Source organism: Cucurbita maxima, unplaced genomic scaffold (genome assembly GCF_002738345.1).
Source record: "Cucurbita maxima cultivar Rimu unplaced genomic scaffold, Cmax_1.0 Cma_Scf00014, whole genome shotgun sequence".
In the NCBI taxonomy this organism is placed as follows: domain Eukaryota; kingdom Viridiplantae; phylum Streptophyta; class Magnoliopsida; order Cucurbitales; family Cucurbitaceae; genus Cucurbita; species Cucurbita maxima.
In genome coordinates, this window is record NW_019272030.1 from 409,686 (window position 1) to 432,758 (window position 23,073).

Consider the following 23,073-nt stretch of genomic DNA (forward strand, 5'->3'; position numbering starts at 1 on the left):
TCTCCTCTAAAACAATCTTAAAATTGTGTGCTCCATTGCAGGGGTTGCCCGAGTGGTTATTAAGCATGACTATATATTATGGTAGGGTGGGTGTGCCGGAGTGGTTATCGGGCATGACTAGAAATCATGTGGGCTTTGCTCGTGCAGGTTCGAATCCTGCCACTCATGAATGAATTTTTTTGCACATAATTTAAGCTTTTTCGACCACACGTGTCATTCATGCTGCTCTAAAACAATCTTAAAATTGTTTACTCCATTGTAGGGGGTTACTCGAGTGGTTATTAGGCATGACTAAGATTATGGAAGGGTGGGTGTGCTGGAGTAGTTATCAGGCATGACTAGAAGTCATGTGGGCTTTGCTTGCGCAGGTTCGAATCTTGCCACTCATGAATAATTTTTTTTAATTTTCACTCAATTGCAGGGGTTGCCCGAGTGGTTATTAGGCATGACTACAGATTATGGCAGGGTGGGTGTGTTGGAGTGGTTATCTCAGGCATGGTTAGAAATCATGTGGGCTTTGCTCACGCAAGTTCGAATCTTTGCCACTCATGAATGAATGTTTTATTTTCATTTTAATTTTCATCACCACACGCGTCTCCTCTAAAACAATCTTAAAATTGTGTGCTCCATTGCAGGGGTTGCCCGAGTGGTTATCAGGCATGACTATATATTATGGTAGGGTGGGTGTGCCGGAGTGGTTATCGAGCATGACTAGAAATCATGTGGGCTTTGCCCACGCAGGTTCGTATCCTGCCCACTCACGAATGAATTTTTTTCTTCTTTTAGTGTGTCACGGTCGTACTTCTTCAAACAGCATGATGATCCCGACATTCAAATTTTTCATCCGGCTTTGTGCTCCATTGCAGGGGTTGCTCGAGTGGTTATTAGGCATGACTATATATTATGGTAGGATGGGTGCGCTGGAGTGGTTATCGAGCATGACTAGAAATCATGTGGGCTTTGCCCACGCATGTTCGTATCCTGCCACTCACGAATGAGTTTTTTTTTTTTCTTTTTTTCTTCTTTTAGTGTTTCGCGGTCGTACTTCTTCAAACAGCATGATGATCCCAACATTCAAATTTTTCATCCGGCTTTGTGCTCCATTGTAAGGGTTGCCCGAGTGGTTATTAGACATGACTAAGATTATGGCAGGGTGGGTGTGTCGGAGTGGTTATCGGGCATGACTAGAAATCATTTTGGCTTTGCTCGCGCAGGTTTGAATCCGGTCACTCACGAATGAATTTTTTTCCTTCTTTTTTCTTCTTTCAGTGTGTCACAGTCGTACTTCTTCAATCGGCGTGATGATCCCGAACTCATGCCCCATTCAAATTTTTCATGCGGCTTTGTGGTTTCGTCAGACCTTCAACGAGAATTACCTTTGCCAACCAAACATCACTTGTACAAAATTTAAGCTTGTTCGACCACACGTGTCGTTCGTGCTGCTCAAGTGGTTATTAGACATGGTTTCGTCAGACCTTCAATGAGATTTACCTTTGCCAACCAAACATCACTCGCACATAATCTAAGCTTGTTTGACCACACGCGTCGTTCGTGCTGCTCTAAAACAATCTTAAAATTGTGTGCTCCATTGCAGTGGTTGCTCGAGTTGTTATTAGGCATGACTATAGTCTATTGCAGTGATGATCTCGAACTCAAACCCCATTCAAAATTTTCATCCGGCTTTGTGCTTTGTGGTTTCGTTAAGACCTTCAACAAGATTTACCTTTGCCAACCAAACATCACTTGTACAGAATCTAAGCTTGTTCGACCACATGCGTCGTTGCTTTCAAACAATCTTAAAATTGTGTGCTCCGTTGCAGGGGTTGCCGGAGTGGTTATCGACCATGACTACAAATCTGTGGGCTTTGCCTCGCAGGTTCGAATCCTGCCATGGATTAGAAATTATGTGGGGTATGTAGTAATTTTCATTTGGCTTTGGTATTTTGTCAAACCTTCGATGAGAATTATTTTTGTCAAATGAACATCACTAGTGCAGAATCCTTTCCTTAAGCCCCATTCCCCATTAAAATCAAACTTAGCATCACTTGTTCTTTATCAAAGCTTGTTCAACCACACACCGCTCGTGTTGCCTGAATGGCACTTGGGCATGACTATACTTTTAGATTTTAACTAAAACAATCCTAAAATTATGTGCTCCGTTGGTGGGGCTGCCCGAGAGGTTATTAGGCAAGACTATAGATTATTATAGGTGGGTGTGCCGGAGTGGTTATCGAGCATAACTAGAAATCATGTGGGCTTTGCCTTATGTAGGTTCGAATCCCACCATTATGGTATGAATGGTTACTGAGGATGACAAGAAATTATGTGGGGGATGCAGTGTGTCACGGTCGTACTTCTTCAACCGGTGTCATGATCTCTTAAGAGGGAACCCAAGCTCAATTATGGTAAGGTGGTGGGTGTGCCGAAGTGATTATCTGACTTGCTCAGAAATCATGTGAGCTTTGCCCGCCCAATTTTAAGTATAATAATTTATTTTAAATTTTAACTAAAACAAATTTGGATTATAATCTTGCCAATTATGTTTTTCCTTTTTCAATTATTAAGAATTAAGCTTAGTAAGAATCATCCATTTTTATTTTTTTAGATTTAACATAATTGTGGGTATGTAATAGGGTTTGAATTGCACATTAAATTATGATAAGCATAGCAACTTTTGCTTTAAACCTCTTTAAATATCCTAATTTCTATTATAAATCTTTACATTATAAATTAACATGTTATTTTTATTAAAAATAAAAATTTAAATAAATAATTTGGTTCATTATTTAATAAAAAATTAATAAAATTAAAAAAAAATTACATCTATCCGACCCAATTTGATAAATGAAAAGGATTGCTTGAAGGTCAAGTATTTTATTTTAGTTAGAATTGTTAGACGAACAACGACTCTCCACAATTGTTAAGCTCTCATGGCTTTGCTTTAAGGTTCCCCAAAAGGTCTGCTATCAATGGAGAGTATATTCTTAAATTATAAATTCATGACCATTAGCTAACTTAATCAATGTGGGACACTCTCATCTAACAACAATAACTCGTAATTTTGTGCTGAATTTTAGTTTTTTATTTTATTTTTCAATATCAACGTTTTTTGTAATTGGATAAAAAAGGTTCGCTTGAAGGCCAAGTATTTTATTTTGCAACTTGGGGCTTTCAAATGTTGGACTTTACATTCTGTACCCACTAGGTCAATGCAGAATCGTGTCCAAAAATTAGAATCCAATGGCAGAAGCTTTCCACACCACGCAGCTCACTGTTTCCATTTTATTCCCCCTTAGTTTTGTTAGGGTTTATCTCCATTAATAACTCCACTCCCCTCTCTCCCTCCTCCGTCTTCCATTTGCGTCCGAAATGACGGTGAAAAACGAGAATCTCGACAAGGACAAGTTGCTGGAGCAGTTTCTGAGAATCGGATTGGATGAGCGTACTGCACGAAACACCGTTGCCAACAATAAGGTCACTGCCAATCTCAATGCCGTTATTCATGAGGTATTCTCACTTGTCTCTTATCCCTGTCAGTTTTTGTGATTACTCGATGAAACAAGTGAAACATGAAGGAAATGAAAGAAAGCGTGTGTAATGTGTAGTGGATCATTAAAAGAGACGGATTTGTTGAAAAACTTAATAGTTCTGCTATATGTTGTCTTGATTTGACGTAATTGAGGTTTGAGGTCGGGAAAATTAATGTAAGTTTGTTTTTCATCACTTTTCATCCCTTATTTTCAGGCTGGCGTGCTTGAAGGATGCGATAAGGCTGTTGGAAATCTATTGTATACTGTAAGATTCTCCAACTACTTCTAAGTTCTTGGGAAATGTTAGCTGGACGGGTTTTCTTGAAGAATACTTGATTCATTTAATTGTTTCATTACTTCTGTAAATATTTGTTTGTACTTATTATATCCTCTAAAGGAAACAAACTTCCTTGAATTATTTAATAGCTTGGCGTTGCATTTATGTTCAGGTTGCGACAAAGTATCCTTCAAATGCACTTGTTCATCGACCAATATTGCTGAAATATGTGACCTCAAATAAGGTTTTCTTTCTTAACGAAATAACCATCTCGAACATCCTTGAAATACCTTCTTATTGTGTCATTCCTTGAGCTGCTTGTTTAAGTTGCTGGATAATTGTAACCATACAACAATACGTGCTCTTTTAATATCTTATGTTACTTTGCAGATAAAGATGCCGGCTCAATTGGAAGCGGCATTTTCATTTTTTTCTGCTGCAGGTCAAGAAGATATTAAATTAAATGAATTTGAAGATAAATGTGGTGTTGGTATGATAATATTACTTTTTATTCAGCTTGATCCTTTAGTAGAGTGCACACTTATCGTTGGTTTCTCTCCATGGTTCTGTGCTATGTGTTAATAACTTGATTATATTATATGTTCATGCAGGTGTAGAAGTTTCAGTTGAAGAAATTGAGAAGACTGTGAATGAGGTTTTTGAAGAACATAAAAATGAAATTCTGGAGCAACGTTATCGAACGAATGGTTAGTACTTTTCTCATATTAGAGATTCGAAGTGTGTTGCCTCAGAGTTTTTTTATTTTCATTATTATTTGGTTTCTTAAGCTTCTCTTTGAAGATATGTGGATGTGGAGAAGAGTGTGGAAAAGTTGTGAGACGAGTATAGACCATTTTATGCCCTTTTTTTTTTTTATTTTTTGGTTCTTTCTCCTAGGGTTTCACTCTCCCCTCTTTCCACCCTTGACGCCTTTGTGCTCTTCAAAGTCCTCCAACTTCCTTACCCTTCTCTTTTGATGATGATTACTAGATATGCTTCTAAACATGGTGGCATCTTAGGAAGTTGTAGAGGTAGAAAGAAATTACAAGTACTTGTCGGTGTTGAAAAGAAAGGTTGGGTAGTTTTTTGGGAAATGATCAGAGATTTTCTCTTAAAAGTTGAGAAAAATCAGTACTCAGCTTTCATTTATACAAATCATATTGAAAAAGGATAAATATTGTAGTCAGAGCTGGTCAACTTTAATCAACTCCTCAAAAGTTACGTGGAAGTGGTACAAAAGAAGAGATCAGATGCTTCTACATTTTTGGTAAGGAAAGGAAAAAAAGTGGTAGAAATGAACTTCAATTCTATCTTGGTAGTTTCTAGATTGTTAGCCTTCAACTCTTGAAAATTCATAATACTTCAGTGGCATATTTTTAATCCAAGATTGCTATTAGTCCCTTCATGGCAGATAAGGTGTGGTTGAAATTGAGTATTGATTTTTTTTAGTTGTAGTTTGATGGCAAGTAGATGCAAATTGGACATCTTCACCTGAAAATTGAGAAATGGTCTCAAGAACACTCTCATCCAAAGCTTATTGATGGATATTTTTGCTAGATATCTTTGTAGAATTTACCTTTACCTTTTTGGAAGCATTCTTGTTTTGAAGTAATTGGTCAACATTTTTTCTCTTCATTTTGGGGACATATATCAGGGGACTTGTCAATTCCCAATTTTTGCAAATTTAGTGGAATCAAGTTATGATGGATGAACACTTTACTATTCTATTGATGATTTTTTGGCCAAAGATGTTGAGTTGAATTCTATTCCATTGCATGTTCAACCGTAGAAGTTGGATGATTTTTTTTTTTTTTTTTCATGATAATCTTAGGATACAAAACATTCTACAAATAACGTTTGGTCTTCTCAATCATCTATTTAGGTTTCCATCATTTTCAAACCTACACTTCATGCTTCTAAAATAAAAAAAGACTCATTGAAGCAACCCTTTCCATTATACTCGGAAGAAAGATGACTCTGGCATACCTAAAAATTCAACTATTAATTTGGACATTTTGGAAGAAGTTAGTGTTCGACTCTAACTTTCTCTCCAAAGTTTAAATAGCCCCTTTCACAACCTCTAACTCCTTTATACTTTTAGTGATCACTCCTCCTGGATCAAATGTCACTTTAACCAAAGATGTCACTATTTCACTCACCACCAAGGATCCTGTCTCCACTCCAACTGTTCATGATAGCAAATCTAATGCAATATTTGATGATAGTATGAGCAATGAGGATTTTGAAGCACATTTAGTAGGTACAGAGATTGATGAATTTTTGTCAAAGACTCTTTTGCAGAAGCATTTGAAAATATTTTTCTTTATCCTTCCAAATTAGAGATAAAATGAATTTAGTTGAAATTTCGCAATCAACATCATTAATCCCTCCCAAATTCTATTTCTTTATAGATGGAAGAAATAACTCTTCAGTCACCAGAAATTAAGATCCAGTTGTGTCTCACTCACTATTTTGATTACATAGCAATGGAAATTACTTATTGGTAATCCGTAGGCTTTGAGGGCTGTTTGCTTTTCGTGCTATCTTGAAGATCGTGTTCAATTTCAATTTTTTTTTATTCATTTTGGAGTTTGAAGGTTGTTGATTGTTTTTATGAAGCTTTGTTTTGGAAGATTATGGAGATATTTATTATGGTGGTTTGGAGTTTTGTGCGGTTGGGTGCATTTGAGTTTGTGCTTCTTTGACAGATATTTTATCTTCTTTTTGTAATTTGACTTAAGATCTAATATGAATGAAAAATTATTCTTAGGTTTCAAATCTCTTTCTTTCTTCTTTCTTCTTCAGTCTCTTTTGCTCGCAGCCTGACATTCTTTTTTGTAATCCTTCTTAGTGGTTTCTTTTCATTCCTGTGTAGAGTTTTGTATCTTTTGAGCATCAGTCTCTTTTCATTTTTTTCCATGAAAATGAACCTGTATGACCAATGCTAATTTCTCTTGTTAATAATTTGTTTTGGTTCAATGCTTCATATTGTTATGCTGTACTGCAAAGCGTCTGTGCTTGATTGGTGTTGTTTTTTAATCCAACATTCTTAAGCTAAGTGTTGCTTTTTTCATCGGATAAAGTCTTCTTTGTTTTGCCCTTCTATTCATTCTTAATTGTTATGTATATGCTTTACTATCAGACAACATTAATGGCCACATAAAACTTTCCTTCCACGCTTGTAATAGATTGCATCAATCTAAATATATGTGTATTCAGTTGTATCTCAGGGTTTCCTTTTCACTTTTCTGATCATTTATGTATCATTATATTATTATTTTTATGTCTGTTGCTTTTATCAAAAGGCATATCCCGGCACAGATCTAGCCCCTTTAGAGGTGACATCTGACCATGCAATGAAAAACAAACCACCGGTTAGCCCAATTGTCCTAATGGTCAAAGAGAGGGGCTATAAACCCATATATATTTAAGCTTATAGATTTATGCTTTGTTCGCTACTTAGGATATCGAACATCCATTTGACTTTTCTAATGGAAAATTTGTAGGCTAGGTTTTCCATGAATTTATTGAATGATTTCCTCTTTTACTCTCTAAATTTAGAGAATGGAATTGTCATAAGCAGTAAGCGCACGTGTATGGAATGAAAGTAAGGGTCAGGGATGGAAAATTTATTCTAGGGGCGAAATTGCACATAGGTTCTGTGTGTTGTCTCTGTACCCTTCTGCAGTGTGTAACTGCCAGATTGCATGCCAGTTGGTATTTGTATGCTGCCTGTTTTATTTAGGATGGAAAGTTCATTGGCATTGCATGCATATAGATAGTTTATATTTACAAAAGTTATTCAAGTTAGTTGAACTATATTTACGTATTTCTTTTGGTTGCAGTGGGTGATTTGTTTGGGCAGGTACGGAAGAAGCATCCTTGGGCTGATCCAAAGATTGTAAAGGTGCTTCTAACTTATGAGAACTTCGTTTTTATGAGTTTGTACTATAACTACATATGATTGTGCCCATTTAATTTATTCCTATTATATATTTTTTTTTTCTGTTTCTCTAACGTTGTTTTTCCTTTACCCGTTTACTTTATGGTGACAGCAATATATTGATTCCAAATTATTTGAATTACTCGGTGAAAGGACTGCAGCAGATAATGAAAAGATAGTGAAAAAGAAAAAAGAGAAGCCTGCTAAAGTAGACGTGAGTACATCCTCTGTACTGTGTAGTTCCTGTATCTCTTTGTGTGATGACTAGTCCTTTTGTACCTTATTTTCTATTATAACTCTCGACTCTCTTGCAGGATAAATCTGTTGCTATTGTTTCAGTGGAACAGCCTCCATCTGAGGAAGATCTTAACCCATATTTAATATTCCCCCGGCCAGAGGATAATTATAAGGTAAATTAAATTGATACTTGGTTTTCTATAATGGATTATGTCTCTTTTTTTTCTAAATAATTTTTTATACTTTTCTCTTAGAAAACTCATCAGCTATTCTCATCTCTCCATACAAAATAGATTTGCATGAACTGAATTAGTAAATGCTTGTGAAGGATTTCCTGGAAACTAGTACACTTCTTAACACAAGTTTCTTTCTTTACAAATTGAAAGGTTCATACTGAAGTATTTTTCAGTAATGGAACTATCCTAAGATGTTGCAACACCAAGGAGCTGCTTGAAAAGCACCTAAAAGCAACAGGGGGAAGAGTTTTTACTCGCTTTCCTCCTGAACCAAATGGTTATCTTCATATTGGTCATGCCAAGGTAGTATCAGCTGTTCTTTTATATGCTTTTGTCTTTTTTTCAATTGCTGTCTTCAGTCTTTGACCAGAAACTTTCCTCTATTTGTCATTATCATTATGATCTATCAGGCAATGTTTGTTGATTTTGGCCTGGCAAAAGAGCGAGGTGGAGGTTGTTATTTGAGGTTAAATTTCTTTTCTTGTATTTTCAACAATCTTCATATATCTTTTTTATATGTAACTAAGTTCAACATTCTTTTACCTTAAATCTTCGTTCAACAATTTCTGACCGTTGCTTTCAATATCATAGTTTGAACAATATGGTTGGCTGTTTTATTTTTGCTGCTGTTCCAAAATGTGTGCTTGTAGGTATGACGACACGAATCCAGAAGCTGAGAAGAAGGAATATATTGATCATATAGAAGAGATTGTCAAGTGGATGGGTTGGGAGCCTTTCAAGGTGTAATTTTAGTCCACTTTGGTCAATTATTTATTTCATCTGTTCTTTATCTTGATACCATTTACTTGTTTCTTTACCAGATTACTTATACTAGTGATTACTTCCAAGATCTGTATGAGCTAGCTGTGGAGCTCATACGTAGGGGTCATGCTTATGTGGATCACCAGGTCATTATGCAAATTGTGTACCTTTTCTTTTTCATTTGAATTGCAGTGGCAGTGCTTGCTTCCTTTTAAGATACCATTTGTGAGGCCTCAATATTGATAATTATCATGAGTTAATCAGCTACCTTAACTTTCGTGCTTGTGTCAGTGTTTATTGAATCATGAAAATATTGACATCTGTTTGACTGAAGTATATTTTCAATTGTTGGTTTTAGACTCCTGACGAAATAAAGGAGTACAGAGAGAAAAAGATGAATAGTCCCTGGAGGGATAGGCCTGTGGCTGAGTCATTGAAATTGTTTGACGAAATGAAGCAAGGTCTGATTGAGGAAGGCAAGGCGACTCTTAGAATGAAACAAGACATGCAGAGTGATAATTTTAATATGTATGATCTTATTGCATATCGTATTAAGGTGAGTCTCTTCTTTAGCTCGTTGACACACATCTGAATTCATTAGACACTGATACCTTTTGTTGCAACTTTCTCATCCAGTTTACTCCTCATCCACATGCTGGAGACAAGTGGTGTATTTATCCAAGCTACGATTATGCACACTGCACCGTGGATTCTCTTGAGAATATAACACATTCGGTATGTTTACCTTGATATGTTTTCATTATTTTATTTATTTTTTTTTTTATATGAGAAATGATAAGCTCATCATTCAACCGCCAAAACTTAACCTATCAGACAAAGACTCAAGGAGCCCCCTTCCCAACAAGAGACCAACTACATAAAAACCTTCCAATCTAGGTTGATGAAGAAAGTGGAGTAATTACAAAATAGCTTATGTTGGCTACTCGATCAGAGACTGAACTAAACAAGGTCACGATAATCATCAAAGATTGAACTTTTCTAAAAAGATTCTACCATTTCTTAAGATTGTAGCCTTCTTTCCTTCCATATCAACTACAAAACACCTTTCATAATAAACCCTGTTATGGTAATCCCAGGCCTTGCACCAATTCAAACATCTATTCGCTGGGACTTGCACCAATTCAAACCATACAAGTTATGGTAATCCCAGGCCTTGCTAGCAAAATTGCAATGTAGAAGAAGGTGATCAAATGTGTTCCTCTGGCATAAAACAAACATATTCGGGGAGATAGATGGGTAGGGAAATCTCATTTGAACCTTGTCATAGTATTTATACTTCCGTGAGCTGAGATCCACAAAAAGAACTTAACCATTCTGTTCTCTTGAAATGCCAAATAAGCTGACTTCACTGTGAACACTCCACCAGTTTCTACTTTCTAGACACCACTACACGCTCCAAAATGGAAGACAGGTTGCTCTGCTCATCAAGCTCTCTGTCAAAACACCCCTCCTCAACATCAATTCCCAGTTTCGGTCCATGGAGTTCCACAGCCGATGGCCTTCACTGGTTTTAGCTTTTGAAATACATGTGGGGAACATCACCTTTAGAGGCCGATTTTTGATCCACTTGCCTTCCCAAGTTAGAATTTCGCAGCCATCTCCCATCATGTAACTCTCATTTTCCAGAAAAAACTACTGATCTTTGCAATTTCCTTCCATGGCTGAAGGAACCATTCCTTTTACATTGTTGATAAAGTCTCTAGTTGATTCCACACAAAATTTGTTCTTCATCGCCATTCTCTGTAGGGCATTGTTTTCTTTCTCAAACTTACATAGCCAATTTGTAAGGACAGAAATTCTTTGATTTAAGATTTACCAAACCCAGACCTCCAAGAAGACGAGAAGTCAAAAGTTGGTCCCAACTAATAAGATGACACCCTTGGACTTTGTCAGCCCTCTTCCAAAGGGACTTTATGAAAATCTTTTCAATGTTTCTTCGAATAGCCACATGGATTCTGAAGGGATTCTGAAGATTGACCTCAAATAAGAGGGGATGTTTGACAAGACTATTGATCAAAGTAGTCAGCCCTCCTTTCGAAGTGGGGAAGCCCCTCCAAATAGTGGATCCCAGGAACAGCATGCATACAGCTTGCGTCCTGAGTATTTTCATTTCTCGTGCATATTTCTTGATATTTTATTTGGAACCTTGGGCTCTCCTTCCTCCACCTCCTGCAAGAGTATATTACTTATTGGTAGAATACCTTAATAAATGTAATTTTTACACAGTGGTCTGAGGACTGAGTTATATTAGATCACTGTATAATTACTAATATTTTAGGTATAAAAGAAAGAGAAAGTTAATTTACATTCGGTTAAATCAATTAAAACCCAAAACTAATAATTGTTTTCCTTTAAGCCCCCAACTTCCCTAAGTTAATTAATTTAGATTTTATTTTAAATTGTTAGAGCATAATTCTCATACGTGCACATGGCTTTTTTCAATGTAGGGATTAACTTAATTTTAGGAGGAAAAGCTAGAATCACATAAAAAGTAGTTGCTTTCGTCAATATGATTGAGATTTTTCTTCTTCCCTTTTTTCTCTATTTTTCTCTGTTTGGTAGGAATAACTATGCAATAATTTTTCTTGCTACTATGGTAGGATTTTAGGAGGAGAATAATCTTATTTAGGTGTTTTTGAATTGTTATAAATGTAATTAAGTGAATTGTTTTTAGAATATAAATTAAGTGCAAATAGTTCAGAACCAATAACAGAAGGTCTAAATTGATTCACTTCTGAAAGTTGAGGGTTTTAATGGATAAAATTGTTAGTTTAGGATTTCAATTGATTCAACCTAACCTAGAAAGTTCAGTTGTATGATTGACCTTTTCTCCAAAAATTATATTAGTGTCATTTTGTTCCTGTTTCGATCCCAGTTGGCTATTAATTCATTTGAATTTATTCAGTTTTATAAAATAATTTAATTCTTTTAATTAACTATATTATATTTTTTCATTGCTTTCAATTTTATATTCACTTATAATTTTTGTTAGGCATTTGCGTTGCCTCTTCAAAAGAAAATATCTTTAGGCAGCTTATTTGTTTAAAAATAATATTGGCGTTCTTAGTGGCAAATATATTTGGATGCTTGAACAAGTATATTGTTCGTTTATTAGTTCTTATAATATTGGAGATCTTTGAATTGGCCAGTGGCGGGTGATTTTTAAATTTTCTGGAGCTTGTCTCTTGTGGCTTGTACCTGGTTCTGGGAGTGGTTATGGGGACATGGAAAATGGAATGTTTTCTCTGATTAGCTCAGTTTGCTGAGATCGTAGGTTCCTTGTAGCACTGTTTATAAATAGTGCATATGTACTGTATTTAAAACAGCCTTGTTCCTCATAAAACATCGGTGCATTCAAGGGAAATGTATTGAGATGCATGAAGAACGTCTCCATTTGTTAGCATAGAGTGTATCTACAACTTGTTTCTTTTTTTTCTATTCCAAGGTTGTTTTGAGAAGATTTTTTCAACCCCTTGTTGCTTGGGGTAAAAGCTAGAATGTGCCACTACTTAGCTTAGTTGTTAGACTCCTAAAACCCCTGGAAACTGTTTATCTTTGCATTCTTATAACTTTCCCCCTCCCACTGTATCTGGATCTTAAACTTGAGTTTGTTAAACCTCCAATTGCGAATGCTTATGCTAGAAGGGGGTAAAAAAGGAAATTTTGTCACCATCCACAAGGATAAGTAGTAGTTATTATTATGCAATTGTTTGTTATGATATATGAATTTTGTGTGTTAGGAAGTTATAGCTTCCGCTGTTGGTTATGTTGTCTTTCTTATATAGGTGGTTTTGTAAACATTGAAGGTTGTGTTCTTGTCTTTTGAAGTCAGTCAAGTGTGGAAGAGACTCTGACCCTTTTGAATTGGTCATAGTTGTATGTTCTCAGTTGAGAATTCTTATGTAAATTAAGGATTCCTGTCAGAGTTTTATTCTTATTATGCAGCTTGTTTGCATAGTGATGTTTGTTCATCATTTACGTAATTGATGGTCAGAATATGATCTCTGTACATTATTTTATTCTGTTGTCTTCTCTCAGCTGTGTACCTTGGAATTTGAAACACGTCGTGCTTCATACTATTGGTTATTGCATGCACTGGACCTTTATCAACCGTATGTGTGGGAATATTCTCGCCTCAATGTTTCAAATAATGTGTTGTCTAAGCGTAAGGTGGGTGTGGCATGTTTTTAAATTTATTTTTGAACAACTTAGATATTTAATCTTTTGCTTCCTCACTAACCACATGTTGTCCTTTGCAGTTAAATCGACTAGTGACCGAAAAATGGGTTGATGGTTGGGATGATCCTCGCCTATTGACACTTGCTGGTCTTAGGCGCAGAGGTGTTACATCAACTGCAATTAATGCATTTGTTCGAGGAATGGGAATTACAAGAAGGTTGGAATTTGTAGTTGCCCTAGTATATGTACATGTAAAAAGAAGTCAGTTGCATTTGATGCTGCATTTATTTTCTATTGTTGCCATAACTATTTGATGTTTTCGTTGCAGTGACTGTTCTTTGATTCAGTTTAATCGTCTTGAATATCACATTAGAGAAGAGCTAAATAAAACTGCTGCACGAGCAATGGTTGTCTTGCAGCCACTTAAGGTTCCCATCTTTGATTGTTATTAGATTTCTTGTAATACATTTCTTGTTTGGTGTTTTTTGATGAAATTTTTATGCTCTCAGGTTGTTATTACAAACTTAGAAAATGGATCAATTTTGGATCTTGATGCCAAGAAATGGCCTGAAGCTCAAGCAGATGAGGCATCGGCCTTTTATAAGGTGCACTTGTTTTTTCTCTTTATACTGTTCTATATGCGTCTGGTGTTGATTTATAAATAAAAAAATCTCAAGACCTGTTTCATCTGCCCAACAATTTTAAAATTGGCGCTATTTCAGCTTACTAAGAAGCATTTTTTATCAATCATACTAAGGCAATCCCTAAAATGTGAACCTTATCAATAATTATGTTCGATTTCTTGTAATTTTCATTTCTTTCATTGTGGATAACTCAACTTTATTTTCAGTTAATATCTCAACTTTTATCGTTCTGTTATTGCATTAGGTTCCCTTTTCCAATATTGTGTACATAGAACAATCAGATTTCCGGTTGAAAGATTCAAAAGATTACTATGGTCTTGCACCTGGAAAGTCTGTCCTTCTGAGGTATTTAATGCTTGCTATTTTGTTTTGCCATTATATTTGCATACAAACACATGCCAGAAAATGATAATTTTCTTCTTTGGTTTCAGGTATGCATATCCTATTAAATGTACGGATGTTATCCTTGCGGATGATAAGGAAACTGTACTTGAGATTCGAGCCGAATATGATGCTTCCAAGAAATCAAAGCCAAAGGTTTCTTTTGTTAGGCCAAAGTTTTTTATTGTAGAGTTTTAGATGTTCTTTAAAGCTTGCAGTGTAGTAATCATGTTTTCGACCTATCTTTTTATGCAGGGGGTCCTACATTGGGTTGCACAACCTTCCCCAGGAGTTAATCCACTCAATGTAGAAGTTAGATTGTTTGACAAGCTATTCCTTTCTGAGGTTGGAATTGCCTATGGCTTTTCTCCATGCGTGTTTGTTTCCATGCATTTTTTGTATTTTTATTTCTAATTTTGGGGGTTTTTCGATATCAGAACCCTGCTGAACTTGATGATTGGCTTGCTGATTTGAACCCACATTCTAAAGTAGTCATCCCAAGTGCATATGCTGTACCAGAACTTAGGAATGCTATTGTTGGGGACACATTCCAATTTGAAAGGCTTGGTAAGTTTTTTGACTGCTCAAATATGGTTTATGCTTTAGTTGAATAATTATTTATTTTTTTATATTTTCATTATTGTTCTTTTATTTATTATTTTAAATTTGTGCGAGAGTTCTATTAAGAATGATGAAAGAACAAAAAGAAAGATCAAGCAGAAAATATTGGCCAAAGGCAACTCAAAAAACTCTATTTGGAGAAAACCAAAGGAGGTATTGAAGTGCGAAAATTTTCATATCTCTTTAAAGAATCCTACTAATAAAACCTCCTACTCTTCTATCCTCAAGCCAAGAACGTACGATTAAAAAGGAAAAAAGTAAATAAATAAGAAGCTGGCCTGCCTCAAAGGTTTCCAGTATTCTCAAAATGAAGAATGCTGGAGGAAGTCCTTTGTCATAACCCTACAATCCTTGATTAGAGAACCATGCCATCTCAAAAGACGGTAGGAAACTATGCCTCCGCACATTCTCGGCAAAAGTAGATTTCCAAAGAACATAGTTCGAAACTTCTGTTGCTTGTTTGCAGATAACCTAGCTCCAAATTGTAGGGATGGTAGCGCTACATGTACCTTGTCCCCCCACATTTTTTTTTTTAAATTTTAAATTTTAGGAATCAGGCGGGTTCAGGGAAATCTTTAATATTGATGATTCTTGCAGGAAAAGTTCTTGCTTGCTTGCATTTTCTTTTCCTATACATATAACAGTGGAGACCTCTGGATATAATATGTAATCCTAATCCTCGTAAGAGACACGGGGAGAATTGGATAGGCTGCTTAAGAGAATTTTCCTTATTGATTTTTTCGTGTTGTGCTTCTGTTTTGACTTTCAAATCTTTCTATTTTCTACACTTTGTCAGGGTATTTTGCGGTTGATAACGACTCAACTCCTGAGAAACTCGTATTCAATCGGACAGTCACGCTGAGAGATAGCTATAAGAGCAGCAAGTGAGTTGAAAAGAGAAAGAAATGCAATGAAAAAAGTAGAGGAAAAAAAAAAGAAAGAAAGGTGTTTTAGCTGGTAAAGTTATCACTTTAACGATCGTATACGTACCAACTTTACATTTGTCCACCACTCACGTTAATATAGATGTTGTGGCATTCTAAACACACCTGTTTTACATCTCCAAATAGCCTTAATCAGTTAGTCTTCAGCTTCATCTGGTTCTTCATTCTGAAAGTGCCTTGCTTTGGTAGGAAATATTAGGGGCTTTGGAGGTTATTCTATTTAGTAGGCCAGGTTTGAGACTTGCTCCTTACAATCTATAAGTTTGATAATCCTGCAGGTTAATCTCATGTCATATGAACTCGAGTTTGCTAAATACTTCTTTTGAATAGGTATTGGATAATGGATACTAATCAATAAAATTAGTGACGATATTGTTGGATTTGTGTTATTGATTTGGGCATCAAATTTAGAAGATAATACAAGATGAGTTGGGATCAACTTTCAAAGTGTTTTTAGAGGTGAGTTGGACGAGTTAAGCTCCCTAAGAACGTGTTTTTTAAAGTTACTTCAGTATTAAAAATGCATGTAAAAGTCCCATCGATTTTGAAGATTCCTATTTTAATTTAATAATTGGAGGTGGTACATCGAACTCCTATAATACTCTAACGAGAATTACTACTAAAAAAGTGAATCGAACCAATATACGAATAAGATAATGGTTTGAAACAAATGAATAAGAATTCAAATTTAAGTTAATAAGTAATAACCGAATATTGATTGATAAATTTGTTACAATCAATCATATCATTTAATATATTAATTATATAACTAAAATACTTCATATGTCGTATTCTACGATTATATCACACTTTTTTGTATGAGAAATAAATATTAGATAAAGAATCACTTTTTGGGCCCAAATTCCACATCCTTGTCTTTCTTCTTTTTCGTTTTTTTTTCTTATGAAAACCCCTAATACCCTTTTAAGGTTGACCTTGACCAAATTTTCTAATTTTTTATTATTTTCTTATGTATATGTATGTGTATATATATATCTATATATATATATATATATATATATATATATATATATATATATATATTTTTTTCAATTTAATCGCAAAATTTAGATTCTAAACTTAAAGTCTAAAAGTTAAAACTTAGAAAAAAAAAATATTGGGTATTTAATTTCGAGACTCGAATCTTACATTTCACCTAGTGAAAGATTGAAGTAATAATTTTTCTAAAACAAATCACACAAAATTAATCTTCTTATATTAACTCATAAACTTGTTGTATTTTGAGTGTTGAGAAGTGATCTATCTCTAATCTTCTCACTTACCCAGCTACTAACCTAAACAACAAACTAACCTATGAAAAGCAAATTTGTTTGTACACTTCAGTCCTTCACTATCTCTCTTTCATCTCCCTCTGCTCAAATTACAATAATTTCAGAATCAATTAGATCAAATTAGCTAAGAATGTTGTTTATATGCTCCAAAAAAAAATGCTCTCTCAATCTGCTAACAATGTTGTTTAGTAAAGGAAATTCATGAGTTTTAAGCACCAATTCATCAACCTTTTATCCCCAATAAGAGCACATCACTCGCTAATCCTTTATGACTGTAGTTCGAGCGCTAACCCTTTATGACTGTAGTTCGAGTGACTTTCGACTGTATCATATGAATAAGGTTGTGTGTCTTATCTTAATATAGTTCTTAGAAACGAATTGATCCAAATCGTTCATGCCTAATTCAACAGTTTTTGTCACGTGATACGGGAAGTGTAACAACCCAAGTTCACCGCTAGCAGATATTGTTCTTTTTGGGTTTTCCCCTTCCCCTCAAGTTTTTTAAAACACATATGCTAGGGAGAGGTTTTCACACCCTTATAAAAATGTTTCGTTTTCCTCCCTAACCGATATGAGATCTCACAATCCACCCCCTTCAGAACCCAACATCCTCATTGACGCTGATTCCTCTCTCCAATCGATGTAGAATCTCACAATCCACCCCTCTTTAGAACCCAACGAGCATTCTCCCTGACACTCGTTTCTCTCTCCAATCGATATAGAATCTCATAGGAAGAGAGCTAACATACTCGATAATAAACAAAAATAGTTATTCCAACTTGAATTCTTGTACTACCAAAAAGCTAGCATGCTCTAACTTTTGCACAAAAAATTGTTAACCACATATAAAAATTAGGCATGAGGTAATTGAAGGCAAAAGAATTGAAGGTCCATAATGTTGGGTGTTTGTCCTCATTGATAGTATTTTATTAATGATATGTGCCTTCTAGTCTATGTTTTGCTAACACGCTTGTATATCTAAGATCATTTGAGCAACCCCATGCACACTTGTTTCATCTTTTTTTTACTATCTTTTCTAATAATAATTGTAATATCAATTCTCTCTTAGGCTGAAAAATGGGTAATTTTATTTATTTATTACTACAATTTTGACAAATGGGTTTGATTTAGAGTTCCAAAAGTGGGTAAAATTTAGTCAAATTTGTACACAAAAGTATAGGGTTGTAAGATTTCCTACAAAAGAAATTTGAATCTTTACCCATGATGGGTAGAAGATTTTAATGCGCGTTTTATCTTTGAGTGGAAAAACGGAGAGGGTTACATGTATCGGATTGAGTTGAGATGCATTGAAAAAAATCTTTTTGACCAACCCAAAATATCGAGATGGTTGACTTGGTCACTTGAACAACCTAAATAAAACCCTTTATTTTTTGGGCTATGTTAGGTTAGGTTGTGAGATTGTTTTTTTTTCTAATTATTTACAAAATTCTACGTATCCATCCTACAGGTTACATTAATAACTAAAATTACATAAAAGTTCAAACGTCAAATATTTACAAGTCACAACACATCATTAACATCGGTTACAAAGTTAAATATTCTTAATCCTTTTAAAAATAAAGTGGGATTGAGTTGTAACCCTTTGTTCCGAGTTGGTCGGGTTGATCGAACCAAAGAACTAAGGTTATAAATTAGAAACTAGCATACAACTCTCGCTTTACCAACGAGCCGACAACTAGGGTTCTCCTTTCATTACTTCTTTTACAACGAGGGAATCAAGAAAAACAAAACGACGTTCGGTAACTGATATCGACATCGCTCATTTCATTTCCAAGAATAAGGTTACATTATTAGTTGATGAATGTACCATGAATATGAACCCATCCTTCAATCAAAGACCGTGCATTCACATCAAAGGGTTTCATTACACTTCAATCTCAACCAACCAACCATCCAAATCAAAAAAAGAGTACATTTCCATAAACGAAAGCTTTGGTTGTGAGGTCTATGAAAGGTCACCAATGGCGGCTTCTTCCTTTGCATAAACAAACCCTTTATAAAGCTTGTTTTGGTAGAGCCATGGGTTACAATGATTTAGAGATGATAAGTAACCATTTCACAGTCGAGAGCTCGAATGAAAGTGATCATTATCAAGGAACAATTATGAGCTCGGCTAACCCTTTTTTCACTGACACCTTTTGTTTTGAAAAGTTTGATCATTTTAATGAAATCCCGAGCTGTGTTGCCCCAGCTACTGCTCTTTGCTCCTCCGCGCCTGCAAATTACTCTTCGTTTCCTGCATTTAACACAGAAGGTTCCAAGGTAAGAACGAGGCTTTTTTTTTATTCTAGGATAGATTTTGAACGCAAATAAATGGTTTTTGTTAAAGATATTTAGTACTATATTAGATATTTGTTTTCAGCTTACCATAGATATCTTTTCATTTGTTGCTCTTTTATTTGATTCTCTAAATGATTATAAACATAGAACTTCACACCTATGGTATGGTGGTTTTAACAAATATTCTCAGTTTTTAAGACTTTGGTTTGGAATTGAGCAGAGCTCGGGAGGAAGAAAGAGGAAAAGGGAAAATGAACGGGATGAGGAGAAGCCTAAAGGAGTGATTCATGTGAGAGCAAAACGAGGCCAAGCTACCGATAGTCACAGCTTAGCGGAAAGGGTAAGCTATTTTTTGTTCTAGTGTCGTCAATAGTCTTCATCTTTATGAGCATGTCTATTTCACTTAACCCCTTTTCGAAATAATCCCAAATTGTAACACCTTTCGTGTGGATTACCCGGTAGAGTGTTTTCATCATTTGTGTTCTTTTCGATCTCTACGGACCCAAGTATATGCTTCAACATGAATTAAAAAATGGTAGATTGATACAATAGAAACCTCTAGTAAAATGCCCACCCGTAACAAATAAAGTACATTACATAGTCCTCGTGACTTTGGCATTGGACGTTCAAAAAATGGCGTACTATGAGGTCGGGTGAATTCAATAATAGACACCTGTTGACATTCCAGCCTTCCTTCTCCTGCAAGGTCTACCCGAAAAGGAATCCAGTATTTGTTGGTCGTGAATATCCAAATAGGACAAACTGCCCCATAGTTTGCTTCAGAACAAAACAATTAGAATTAGCTCGTTGAACCGGAATGTGTATCATCCATACAGGGGATCGTTCAATGGAGAAGATCCGTTGACCTAGACGAAGAGAAGGGTCTATCTATTTCATTTAGTTATTCAGTTAAACCAATGGTTGTTTAATGTTTTATTATAAACAACCAATGTTTTATATTTAGGAAAATTAATTGAAGATTAATTAATTGCAAATATAGGTAAGAAGACAGAAAATAAACCAGAGGCTGAGATTCTTACAGGACTTGGTTCCAGGATGCTACAAGGTAATCCAACAACTAACATAAAATATATATATTTTTTTTTTTTACTTTTTTTTTAAGAAAAAAAAATATTTTTTTTTTTTCAGACAATGGGAATGGCAGTCATGTTAGATGTGATCATAAACTACATCCAATCTCTGCAGAATCAAATAGAGGTAAGTTTAAATTATCAGTTTTTAAAGTTTAAACTTAAATTTAAAAAATAAAAATTATTTTCCGAACCCAATATAATAAAATAAATAATTTATATGTAAAACTCGGGAAAGAAGTGTTTATAACCTTCGATTAAATACGATATCATTACATGAATCTCGAACATTATGTTAATCCAAGCTACTCGTATTCTTCGTTTTCTTCTTTTTTCAAGTTCCTCTCAATGAAGCTCTCCGTTGCTAGTCGCTACTATGACTTCAACAACAGCTCCGAGACTGATGAGATTGAGATAATGCAGGTACGAAGGTTGATGTACTTTCGACTTTTGTTCGTTAAGAAGCTTATATTTGCGAAAGTTTTACAGGCAACAAATGGGTGTGATTACATGGAAGAGATGGGCGGGAGGGTTGTAGTTAGAGAAGAAGAAGGGAATGGAGGGTCCTTTTACCACCACTCTACTTTGCCACCTCTCTAACTTCAATACAATCTATACTCTCAAACCATAACTTTTATTTATTCAACTTATATTAATGTTTTATAATTTCTTCCAATCCAAACATTATACTATAATATGTAAGCGTGACATTAAATTAAACTAAACATATCATTTTCATTTAATTAAGGTTGTCTTAATGTTCCAAAAGTACTAACGATTTTCGGTCCAATTCAACCTCTTTTAGATCAATTAGGGTTGCTTTTGATTTGGCTCAACTCGATTCAACCAAATTTTTTTATTGTTTAGTAAATTTCCAGCCTAGTTTATAGCGGTTTTCTTCTGTTTAGCTTGATCCAACTGTCTTTCTCACTATTTCAAACCAGTTTATCCCTATTTGTGTCCAATTTAAGTCAGGTTTAATGTTCTCTATTCGATTTGAACTGTCTTTCTAGTAGAATTTCATGAGTTTTAAGGATTATACATGTGTGAAGTGATAATGGTTGGTGATATGTTACCTCGCTAGGTTAAATCCAAAGTGTTTCTTAACTAACATAAGTTTAAAATTATTGCAATTCGCTAAATGGGTAAGTTTTCATTAGTAACGATTGTTCTTACGTTTTTCATGTTACAATTAAGTGTTTAATCAAGTTTTAAGGTTGAAACTTAGTTTTGGATGATTTGAGTTTAAGCAATTAATCCTCATTTAAGCAATTATCGTTTTGAATCCAAGAGTTCATCTCATTATGTATTCGATTTATTAATTTCTTTAAAACTTACTTTAGCATGGAGCAACTTGCAACTAATGTAAGTGATTTTACTGTTCACGATGTGTTTGGTCGAACGAATTAGTTGTTGTATGTTATATATAAAGCTATAATTTCAAATGATGTATATATAACAAAGAAAATATTATATAAAGAGACGAATGATAGCTATGATTTTACATAAAGAATTTATGATATTCTTACGAACGACGAAAATGTGTATTAAAATTAATGTTTTATACTTGTAGGATCTCGTGTATATGTATGATTCATATAGGCATGTAAAAAAATATATATTTTCGTGTTTATTTCTCTTTATAACTCTTTTGAGGTCACTACCTACATTAGCATTTAGTTTAGGGTCGATGCATATAAAATTGATACCACTTGTGTACAAAAGTGTGCATATCCAGCAAAGCCGAGAGATTACAAAAGTGGTATGTGCGTACAAAAAAATATAAATATTTAAATCAAAATTTTAAAAACTCTATACTTTTATAATTTATTTAATCATAGTGGTAGATTAAGCTACCTAATCTCCGACCACTTTAAGTTAATAATTAATTAATCACATAACGATCACCAAACTTATACCTAATAATTAATTAATATGATTGAAGTTGTTGGTCACAATTGTATGATTGTATTACAAATCATTACGATTCTAACCATATTAAATTATTAACTAAGTTAATAATTAAAATCATAAACTTATTTTATTTATTAAGCAAGGGACATTGAGGTTCAGACTCACCCCCAACAATTGCATATTTTTAATTTATTTCCCGAAATAATAAAAAAAAAATGTTTATAATTCTAATTTACCTTTTTGTCCATAGGTTCAACCATAATACTAATTGAAGGTGAGGACAATATTGGTAAATATAAATATTAGGAAAGCTTTTGAGTTCTATAAGACCAAAGTCTTTATTATTATTATTTTAATGTATTAAAATAGTTTTAAAATGTTTTCAAAACATTATCAAATTTTAATCACCCCAAACTATATTATTACCGTTTAAGTTTAAGACCATTTTTATTTGTTTCATGTTTTAATTTTTTTTTTGTTTAAAATTAAGATTATCTGAATCCAACATTAAATTAAATTGTGTCCAATAATAATTTTATTTTTTTAAAAAAATTACGTTATTTAAAATACCTCAATAAGTTAAATTTAACCAGGTTAAAGCCACCAGCCGTCACAAACAAGTTGGAAAGGATATTCTTAACCGCATATTCTTACAACACAAAAGGTATCTATCCCAAAACAAAACTTGGAGGCCCACCAA

General features: G+C 34.4%; 2 protein-coding genes and 2 non-coding genes across 5 annotated transcripts; all 4 read left to right on the forward strand.

Moving 5' to 3' along the window:
* Positions 1–86: 86 nt before the first annotated feature.
* Positions 87–168, forward strand: TRNAS-AGA. The gene has a single exon. It is a non-coding gene; the product is annotated as a tRNA-Ser (tRNA).
* Positions 169–680: 512 nt separating this feature from the next.
* TRNAS-AGA lies at positions 681–763 on the forward strand. The gene has a single exon. It is a non-coding gene; the product is annotated as a tRNA-Ser (tRNA).
* A 2,462-nt stretch (positions 764–3,225) lies between these two features.
* Positions 3,226–15,927, forward strand: LOC111489830 (glutamine--tRNA ligase). The gene is made up of 23 exons (XM_023138241.1): positions 3,226–3,507; positions 3,745–3,795; positions 3,980–4,051; positions 4,198–4,297; positions 4,419–4,514; positions 7,653–7,714; positions 7,863–7,964; positions 8,065–8,160; positions 8,374–8,526; positions 8,634–8,689; positions 8,874–8,964; positions 9,045–9,131; positions 9,344–9,541; positions 9,622–9,720; positions 13,045–13,176; positions 13,266–13,402; positions 13,514–13,613; positions 13,695–13,790; positions 14,074–14,174; positions 14,261–14,366; positions 14,466–14,555; positions 14,648–14,777; positions 15,628–15,927. Exons 1-23 carry the CDS (start codon positions 3,370–3,372, stop codon positions 15,717–15,719), a joined length of 2,385 nt encoding a protein of 794 aa, XP_022994009.1. The 5' UTR covers positions 3,226–3,369; the 3' UTR covers positions 15,720–15,927.
* Positions 15,928–18,872: 2,945 nt separating this feature from the next.
* Positions 18,873–21,224, forward strand: LOC111489851 (transcription factor BEE 3-like). 2 transcript variants are annotated; one of them, XM_023138273.1, is made up of 6 exons: positions 18,884–19,350; positions 19,589–19,708; positions 20,369–20,434; positions 20,518–20,586; positions 20,799–20,882; positions 20,949–21,224. In XM_023138273.1, the coding sequence occupies exons 1-6, from the start codon at positions 19,036–19,038 to the stop codon at positions 21,057–21,059; spliced, it is 765 nt and encodes a 254-aa protein (XP_022994041.1). In that variant the 5' UTR covers positions 18,884–19,035; the 3' UTR covers positions 21,060–21,224. The 2 variants fall into 2 exon arrangements, with proteins under 2 accessions (XP_022994043.1, XP_022994041.1); XM_023138275.1 differs by lacking the exon at positions 20,799–20,882 and having other exon boundaries at positions 18,873–19,350; positions 20,883–21,224.
* Positions 21,225–23,073: the final 1,849 nt, after the last annotated feature.

Excerpts from the sequence above, each read along its gene's own strand:
- LOC111489830 (XM_023138241.1), top strand. The coding sequence starts at position 3,370 with ATGACGGTGAAAAACGAGAATCTCGACAAGGACAAGTTGCTGGAGCAG. Across the intron at positions 13,614-13,694 it reads TTGTCTTGCAGCCACTTAAG|GTTGTTATTACAAACTTAGA; the intron begins GTTCCCATCTTT and ends TTATGCTCTCAG. Across the intron at positions 14,367-14,465 it reads CCAAGAAATCAAAGCCAAAG|GGGGTCCTACATTGGGTTGC; the intron begins GTTTCTTTTGTT and ends CTTTTTATGCAG.
- LOC111489851 (XM_023138273.1), top strand. The coding sequence starts at position 19,036 with ATGAAAGGTCACCAATGGCGGCTTCTTCCTTTGCATAAACAAACCCTT. Across the intron at positions 19,351-19,588 it reads TTAACACAGAAGGTTCCAAG|AGCTCGGGAGGAAGAAAGAG; the intron begins GTAAGAACGAGG and ends GGAATTGAGCAG. Across the intron at positions 19,709-20,368 it reads GTCACAGCTTAGCGGAAAGG|GTAAGAAGACAGAAAATAAA; the intron begins GTAAGCTATTTT and ends TTGCAAATATAG.